Source organism: Carlito syrichta, unplaced genomic scaffold (assembly GCF_000164805.1).
Source record: "Carlito syrichta isolate Samal-C Ts95f unplaced genomic scaffold, Tarsius_syrichta-2.0.1 Scaffold305386, whole genome shotgun sequence".
Classification (NCBI taxonomy): Eukaryota; Metazoa; Chordata; class Mammalia; order Primates; family Tarsiidae; genus Carlito; species Carlito syrichta.
Window position 1 is genome coordinate 332,976 of NW_007249482.1, and position 8,919 is coordinate 341,894.

Sequence of the window (8,919 nt, forward strand, 5' to 3'; positions counted from 1 at the left end):
CCCCAGCGGGGTGGGGGCCGCTTCGAGAGTTGGCGGGGGAGGGGACCAAGTTGGAAATAAAGCCAGAGAGGGAGAGGGAGAGAGAGAAAGGCAGAAAGATAGATCGGCCACGAGCGTTGGAGAAACTGAGGCTCTCAGAAAGCCTGGTGGAGAGAGAGACCGAGGCAGGCAGGCAGGGACTCGAGCCACAGGAGGCTACCGAGATGCTTGAAACAAGGACAGACTGGGCGCAGAGTTACCGGTGAACAGAACCAAGGACTGGGGGCGACTCAGGCTTTGTGGAGCAATTTAAGAAAAAGCATACGTATGACCCCAGTGAACACTGGGGAAACTGGGGAGGGCCTTGAAAGGACCCTGAGGCTTCAGTTTTCACTGGCCTCGTGCAGATTATATGCCTCTCTGAGGCCTACAGAGTCTCTTAGAGGCTGGAGACAGAGACACTCCGGCATGCAGAGATGCTAAGGAACAGAGACTTGGATGCAGAACCGAGGGTGGGAATGAGACATTCAGCCCAATAGAGACATTAAGACACCAAGACTTGAGATCTACAGAGGCCTGGGCCCGCTGGGAGACAGCCAGTCAAGATAGAGACGTGGAGAATGTAAAGACAGCAGCTGAAGTGTGCCCAGACACAGAGCGATGCTGAGTGGAGCACAGCTAGACACCAGAGACTGGGACTTAGTGGAGGCAAAAAGACCTAGGTGGGCTGACAGCTTCTAAGACAGACCCTAAGATGCCAGGGACCAAAAGACTGGGGATGAGGCTATGGGAAAGCTGACACTCTGAGCCAACCCATCCCCCTCAAGTAGAGGACCTAAGACAGTAAATTGATCAGGAAGGAGCTCCATGCACATACACAGCCACCAAGACAGCTCCAACTTATTTTTATTTTATTTTACTTATTTGTTTTTGAGTCAGGATCTCACTCTGATGCCCTGGCTGGAATGTGGTGGCATAATTACGGCTCCCTACAGCCTTGACCTTATGGGCTCAAGCAATCTTTCCGCCCAAGTAGCTGGGACTACAGGCATATGCCACCACGCCCAGCTACTTTTTTAATTTAATTTAATTTTTTTTTGGTAGGCCTCTGTATGTTGCCTAGGCTGGTCTCAAACTCCTGGACTCAAGCAATCCTCCCACCCTGGCCTCCCAATGTGCTGGGATTACAGGAATGAGCCACCCGACCCAGCCCCCAACTTATTTTTAAACTCAAATCTTGGAAGGGCTGCTGCAGCCCTGGGGGACCCCGGGTAAATGAACTGTTCCTCTTCTGTCCCCAGAGCAGTGGTGGAATCCTGCTCCCCACCCCCTTTCCCCTACACTGCCCTAACTTTCAGGCCGCATGGGGGAGAACAGAGATTGGAGTAGGAACCTGGCAAAAGGGGGTGGGGAAAGTTCTGTTTCCCCCTTTAAGTCTCCTGTCAACTCTTGGGAGATGGGGGAGGGATCTGTTCTGATCCTGACTCACAGCTGTGAGGCCTGGCCAGGGTCCTCCTGGACAGTGGGGAGTGTTGGGTGGGGGACAAAAGGGTTGAGTGATTGGCACGGGTAACTGGAAAGGCTCTGGGTGTCTTCCAGTCACAGGGCTAGCAGCTGGGAAGGAGAGCCAGGCTCTGGCGCATCTCCTGCCCCCTGCCCTTAAAAGCTGACCATCCCCTTCACCAGGGCAGCAATTTTAGGGAAAGGGGGTGCTCCAAGCTAGGGGACAGCAACCTGGACTCTGATACGTAGGTGTCCTTGGGCACACCCTACCCTATCCCTGGCCTCCTACTGCTCAGCTGTAATATGGGCATGCTACTGTATCCTCCCTGCCTTTTGTGAGATCTGATGAGAAGGTGGTGGGCGTGTCCTTTGTGAGGAGCAAAGCAGCATGCAGGTGTGTCCACCTGTGGACCTGTGAGATGTCTCAGAGTTATGCTTACTGGGGTCAGGCTGTCTAGGCTAGAACCACTCTTGGCCTCACTGGTCTCAGCAAACCCCATGGGCCTGGGGCTTCCTGCTGTCTTCCTGGGCCTATGCTGAGAATGTCCAGGTCAAATTCCAGGCCAGCTCCCTGAATCAGGCCTATCTGAGAAACTGCTGTCTGACCCCTGTATGAGTGAGAGGCTAATAATGAAAATATAACAGCTACTATTTATTTATCTATTTATGTATTTATTTACTTTGAGTTGGAGTCTCACTGTTGTCCAGGATGGAATGCAGTGGCACACTCATGGCCACTGCAGCCTCTACCTGCTGGGCTCCGGCGATCCTTCTACCTCAGCCTTCCAAGTAGCCAGAGCCACAGGCGCAAGCCACCACATCTGGCTAATTTTTTATTTATTGTAGAGATGAGGTCTCACCAAGTTGCCCAGGCGGGTCATGAACCCGCGGGCTCAGGCAATCCACTCACCTCAGCCTCCCAAGGCGCAGGATTACAGGCTGAGCCATGAAGCCCGGCTTAATTTTTTAATTTATTGTAGAACTAAGGTCTTGCCATGTTGCCCAGACTGATTTCAGACCCCTGAGCTCAGGCAGTCCTCTCGACTCTGCTCCCAAAGTGCCGGGATTACAGGCGTGAGCTACCACATCTGGCTTAGCTACCATTTATTTACTGAGCATTTATTATTGCCAGGTACTTTCCAAGTATCATCGCATTTAAGCCTGACAATGACTCAAGGAGGTAGGAAGTAGTGGTATCTCATTTAATTAGATGGGAAAATAAACTCAGAAAGCTCGAATGACTTGCCCAAGTTGACCCAGCTAGTAAGTGAAGGCGCCGAGACTCAAACCCAGGTTTATATCTTGCAGCTCAAGCTGCTTCACACATGGCAGCCAGTTATACAGCTATTCTGACTCCTGCAGGTTCACTAGGAGGTGCCTTGTTGGGGGGGTGGGGGTAAGAGGCTGAGAGTCATCTGCAGAAGAGTAGTCTCCCCCAAACTCTCCCCTTTACCAGACAGGAAGGAATACAAGGGTGGCTCCCTCCAATTCCCCCAGTCCCCTATCCTCGCCAGGGAAAGAGGGAGGAAGGAGGGAGGGGGGGACGGGCAGAGACAGGTGGGCCTTAATGGTGCCCTTCCTCTGTCCTCAGCAGGGTCCAGCTGGATAGACTAGGACACTGGGAGATTCTGGGAAGGAAATAGAAACCACGCTCATACCCTATTTGGGGTGCCTCTGTCTTAGAGTGGTGACTACTTCCCAGGGGGTGGACCATGGCTAGCCTGGGAAGGTGGCAGCTGCTGCAGGCCAAGCCAGGAAGGAAAGAAAAGACCCAGGGTACCCCCCACCATGGACACATTCCACCTGTGTGGCCCCTACTGCCCTGTGGCTGACAGCCCAGGCAATCCTCAGATGTTGAGCCAGAGGAAACCTGGGCCTGAGTGTTGGGAGGGAACTGAAAAGGAGGGGTATCTCCACCCTACAAAAGAGCTCAGGGGCAGGCTAAAAAAAGAATGGCTTCCACCCTAGGAGTCCCTGGTGGCATTGTGCCCTGACCTGGCTTTCAAGCTGGGTGTTCTCCCATTGTATGGAAGGCGTCTCTTCGTCGGAAGAGTCAGGCCTCTAGGCTGGAGGCATCTGCTGGTGCCTGGAGTCTGAACTTCAAGCCAGAGCATTGCTTGTTGCCCAGAATTTCCCACTGGGGGCGAATGAGAAAAATCCTCTTTTTCCTTCAACTTGAGCCTAGGCAGGCTTTAGGGACTGCCAGTCACTGGGGTCTAATGGGAGATGTGGGTTGATGGGTTCCCTTGTCCCTTGAACTCCCCTGGGTTCATGCACAGCTGTGAGAACATCCCCTTCCTATGGGTCCTGGTGGTACCGCTCCACCACTCCAGGATCCCGGTCCTTAGAGAGCAGACTTCTTGGTACAGGAGAGAGGGGTGGGGAGTTCCGACTCTGGGGCTGGAGACTGGAATCATGGGCAGCAAAAGGGTCTGGGAACCCCACTTCCCTACTGCCCCACTCCCCAGACTCCTGTTCCAGAGGCAGCTGTGTGGATGACCTCATCCTGCAAACATGCTTTGTTCCTGAGAAAATGAAAAGTGTCTGAGGTTTGGTGGGGGGCTGGGTGTCTGCAGCAGCAGCTCTCTCAGGGCTCCCCCATGCCCTGCTCCCCACCCAAGAGGGAACCTGACTGGGGAGAAAATGTCTTCAAATAGCTCTTGCTCTCTGTCCCTTCCCCAGTCACAAACCCCGAGAAATCAGAAAAGGTGGGGAGAGACTATCTCTCTCCAAGGGGCAGGGGGAGGGAAATAATGACCCAGAGGATGGAAAGATCCCAGGGCCTCTCCAGACTAGCCTTCCCGGAGTGATGCCTGGCACTGGGTAGCAGGGGCACCCTGCCCTAGTCTGTTTCCTGTTCCTCTCTGCCCCTCAGGCAGCCCATTTTCCTTTTTTCTGACATCTGGCCATATGTGCTGCCACAGCTGCTACAGATGTTGCAAGCCAAGGCTGCCCAGGCTGGGGTAACCAGAGGCACAGCAGGGGTGAAGGGGCATGAGGACAGAGGGTCCAGCTGGGGAAGCTTGGTTGTGTCCAGCTTGCAGGATTTCCTTCCTGTTTAAACCTAACTGAGCCTCTGAAGTTCTAGTTGCTTGGCTGATTCTTCTGGGCTGGGAGGTCCAACTTCTCATACTGGCCGCCTCCGCCATTCATAGTCCAGCATCCCTCTAGCATTCCACTGCTTCCTGGATCAGGAGGGGGCGGGAGTAGCCTGTTTCCATCCCTGACTCCCCACTCCAGAGCCCCCGGTAAAATTCCTTTATTTATATCCCTCGGGTCTCTTCATAGGAGTCAGGAGAGAGTGGGAGTGCTGTTCATATGGAATAGGATGGGGTGGCTCCCTGCCCATGCTCCTGCCACCCTGGGGACCATAAGGACAGTAGAGGCTAAACTCTGGCTGGGACAGGAAATGAGTCATTGACCCAGGAAAAGCCCCCTCCCCCCAGATCTGCCAAGACCTAGATAAGAAAACAACTTCTGCTTCCTGATTTTTTTCCTGACCTCTTCCCACCCCCACTGTTAAATACAGAAAGAAACATGCAGGACTTCTGGGTTCCCAAAAGCACCCCTTTCCCACCTGCTCTGATCTGGCATTTCCTGTGTCTGGTCTCTTGCTCTTTTTTGAATACAAAGGGCGCTTGCCAGGGGCTAAGCCCCAGCCCCTTTGGGTAACCCCTGCTCCACCTTATGCTTCCAGGAGAGCTCCCTCACCGTTGCCACCATGAGCGAGTCATTTGACTGTGCAAAATGCAGCGAGTCCCTGTATGGCCGAAAGTACATCCAGACAGACAGCGGCCCCTACTGTGTACCCTGCTATGACAATACCTTTGCCAACACCTGCGCTGAGTGCCAGCAGCTCATCGGGCATGACTCGAGGGTAAGAACGCAACCAGGCAGGGCGGGGAGTGGATGGAATCTGAAGGAAGGGGAAAGGATGAATCCACCTGACCTGGGTGCCAGTGTCCCTGCTTTGCTCCGCACAGGAGCTGTTCTATGAAGACCGCCACTTCCATGAGGGCTGTTTCCGCTGCTGCCGCTGCCAGCGCTCCCTAGCTGATGAACCCTTCACCTGCCAGGACAGTGAGCTGCTCTGCAATGACTGCTACTGCAGTGCCTTCTCCTCACAGTGCTCTGCCTGCGGGGAAACTGTCATGCCTGGTACGTCTCCAAGGGCTCATCTTGTGCAGCCACTGGCATGCTTGGCATCTGGGTAGAATCCTTGCATGTGCCTGTCTGGTACATGGAGGCTTGGTATGTGCAGAGACCTGTACATATGCAGAAACTGACAAGCTTGATACATTGCTAAGAGCTTAGTATGTGCCGGACCAGTAGGCCTGGTACACACACCTGGGGGCTTACTATGTGTGGATAGATTGACATGCTTGATACATACCTGGGGGCTTAGCATGTGTGAAGATCTGCATGTTTGGTACATGTAGGAGCTAAAGGTAGGCTAAGACAGTCACTCTTGGTGCATTGGGGCTCAATGTATACAGAGACTGATACACTAAGGGCTTAATGTATGGGAACTCAGCACATGTGGATAATGGCATACCTAGGAGATGCAAGGGCATGTACTGAACCTGTCATGCCCAGGGCATTAGAACTTTGGGCAGAGACTTGCTTGCCTGGTATATGTGGGGTCTTGTGTGTGTGCTAAAACCATCATGTCTGGTGCATAAGGGCTTAGCATGTACTGAAGCTTCATGACTGCTACATGGAGACTTGATGTGTGCTGAGATAGTCACATATAGGATATATGGGGCTTAACATATGCCAAGACCCTCATGTCTAGTTCCCGAGAGGAGGGGCCTAGCATGTCCAGTGTTTGAGGAGAGGTTGGCATGTGTTAAATACATGGTGGGAGCCTGCTGCATGTGCATGCATACCACCCTGCTCAAGCTATGGGAGCAGTGGAGACTCTCCTGGGGAAGTAACAGAGGGTGGCCCTCAGGAGCTTAGGACACAGCCTCTGAGTGGAACCCCTGTTCCCCATAGGGTCCCGGAAGCTGGAGTATGGAGGTCAGACGTGGCATGAGCACTGCTTCCTGTGCAGCGGCTGTGAGCAGCCACTGGGCTCCCGTTCTTTTGTGCCCGACAAGGGTGCTCACTACTGCGTGCCCTGCTATGAGAACAAGTTCGCGCCTCGCTGCGCCCGCTGCAGCAAGGTTGGGGCTGGGCCAGCAGGGTGGGGGTGAGTAGGCCTGTTGTGGGGTGGAAATCCCTACTCATCCCCACTGATGGATGCTGCCCCCACAGACGCTGACACAGGGTGGAGTGACATACCGTGATCAGCCCTGGCATCGAGAATGTCTGGTCTGTACCGGGTGCCAGACGCCCCTGGCAGGACAGCAGTTCACCTCCCGGGATGAAGATCCCTACTGCGTGGCCTGTTTTGGAGAACTCTTTGCACCTAAGTGCAGCAGCTGCAAGCGCCCCATCGTAGGTGGGCATGGGTCAGAGAATGGAATGGGTAGAGTGCAGGGAAGGGAGTGGGATGTTATATTGGGTGAGGTTGAAGGTATGACCTCCTAGCCCCCAGATCTGCAGAGCTAACCTCCAGCTTCCCTCTAGGACTCGGTGGAGGCAAGTATGTGTCCTTTGAAGACCGACACTGGCACCACAGCTGCTTCTCCTGTGCCCGCTGCTCTACCTCCCTGGTGGGCCAAGGCTTTGTGCCGGATGGAGACCAAGTGTTGTGCCAGGGCTGCAGCCAGGCAGGTCCCTGAGCCAGTGCTCCTGGACCCAGGCTTTCCCATACCAGGGCTCCCCCAGGACCATGACTCCTTTTCAAAACCACCTCTGGGACCCAGCTCCTCCGCAAAATGGGTCTTCCCCTGGGCTCCAGGATTCAGTCTCCCCACTCCAACATCCCCAAACTGGTACTCCCTGACCCAGGCCCCCAAAGCTGGGCTCTTATAGGGCCTCCATGATTCACGCCCTCTCCCCAAACTTGGACTCCAGAGCTAAGTCCTATCTTCTACAGTTTGGGTTCCCAGACCAAGCCCTCTCCCCACATCAGGACTCTAGACCCCAGCCCTCCAATCCCAGACTCTGGGACCTAGGCCCCCCTTAAATCTAGACTTCTCTTCATAGACTTTAGGTCTCCTCTGGGTGCCTGAGAAGTCTTCAAAAGTGGACTGTACTCAGGCTTGATCCACTCCATCCCATCCCTATCCCCAGGGCTGGGGCTGTCTGGGAAGCAGATCAGGGGCTCAGTGATTAGGGGGTTCTAGGGTACAGGGTACTGCCCAGCCTGTGTCTGTTGAGTGTCTTCACATTTTGGCATTTTATTTCAGCTCCATTTTGCCCAGAGATGGGCAAGGGGTGGGATTGGCTCACCCCCTTCCTGAGTCTGCAATAAAGCAATGTGAAGAACTACATGTGTTTGTCCTGTGTAGAGGGAGTTTGTCCGTGTGTTTGTCCTGTGAAGAAGCTGCCTTCACAGACTGGAGACTCTGAATCTCTCCTAGACCTCCTCCCTGCCGGGTGGGGTAGAGGGGGGCAGGACCACGGGGGTGGGAGTCTCCCCAGGAAGGGGATCCCCGCCACAGCTATGGCCCCTCAGCTTGGCCTGCCTCCCCCCTGCTGGCAGAGGGTTTTTCCACTGTAGGGAAGGGAGGGGTTTGGGAAAGTTCCAGACAGGAGCGTGGGGGGGAGGGGGTTGCCCTGGGTTCCTTCATCTGATACAAATCGTCCCCCTCCCCTAACAGCCCTGCCCAAATCTCTCATAGCAAGCACCTGGTTCTGAAGCTCAGTCTGGGCCCGGACCCTCAACCCCCTTCTCTCTCTTCCCAAGGATTAGCGGGGGCGGCCGGGATCCGCTCGGCCGCACGTTTTTTGCCAAAAAAGGCAAGGATGCAGCTGCACGCGCCGCGGGAACATCTGGATCCGATTCCCGGCATGAATGGGTCACGGCCCCGCCCCCCCCCGTGATTCAAGGGCGGGGGTGGAATGAACGAGGGGGGCAGGCCCCCAAAGTGGGGAGATGGGGCGGGGCGTTGCTCCCCTCTCCAGGCCTCCACCGTCCCCTGCCCCTGCCTCTGGCGGCTGCGGTCTGGGCCCCCTCTAAAAGTGGCAGGTTCGTGCGCACCAGTCGCGCCCGCAGCCCCCTGCGGGACCTGGGCCCTGGGCGGGCAGACCCTCGGCGCCCTGGGGGTGTGGGGGAGGGGCCCCTCAGGCCCAGCGGAAACCGCGTGATTATATGTATCTCATACTAAATCCTCCCCGAGATGCTATGAGGCTGACATTATTACTTACATTACACAGAGACGGAGGCGCCGATAGTTGCCCAAAGTCACATAGGTTCTGGTAGATCCAGGGTTGTAATCTACTTTGCATTGCCTCCTGGACCCAATTTGAGTTCTGAACTTTCTGAGGCCGTGACTGACATTTTCTTTGTTTTGTTTTGTTTTTTTGAGTTGGAGTCTCACTCTG

The 8,919-nt window shown here is 54.8% G+C and overlaps 1 protein-coding gene across 2 annotated transcripts; it reads left to right on the top strand.

Moving 5' to 3' along the window:
* The first annotated feature begins 5,177 nt into the window (after positions 1–5,177).
* FHL3 (four and a half LIM domains 3) lies at positions 5,178–7,863 on the top strand. 2 transcript variants are annotated; one of them, XM_008061645.1, is made up of 5 exons: positions 5,178–5,359; positions 5,466–5,640; positions 6,481–6,650; positions 6,742–6,928; positions 7,057–7,863. In XM_008061645.1, exons 1-5 carry the CDS (start codon positions 5,204–5,206, stop codon positions 7,209–7,211), a joined length of 843 nt encoding a protein of 280 aa, XP_008059836.1. In that variant the 5' UTR covers positions 5,178–5,203; the 3' UTR covers positions 7,212–7,863. The 2 variants fall into 2 exon arrangements, with proteins under 2 accessions (XP_008059836.1, XP_021569901.1); XM_021714226.1 differs by having other exon boundaries at positions 6,742–6,924.
* Positions 7,864–8,919: the final 1,056 nt, after the last annotated feature.

Bases quoted from the DNA above. Each gene is read 5' to 3' on its own strand.
- FHL3 (XM_021714226.1), top strand. From the start codon at position 5,204: ATGAGCGAGTCATTTGACTGTGCAAAATGCAGCGAGTCCCTGTATGGC. The intron at 5,360-5,465 runs GTAAGAACGCAA...TGCTCCGCACAG, and splicing joins TCATCGGGCATGACTCGAGG to GAGCTGTTCTATGAAGACCG. The intron at 6,925-7,056 runs GTAGGTGGGCAT...GCTTCCCTCTAG, and splicing joins GCAGCTGCAAGCGCCCCATC to GACTCGGTGGAGGCAAGTAT.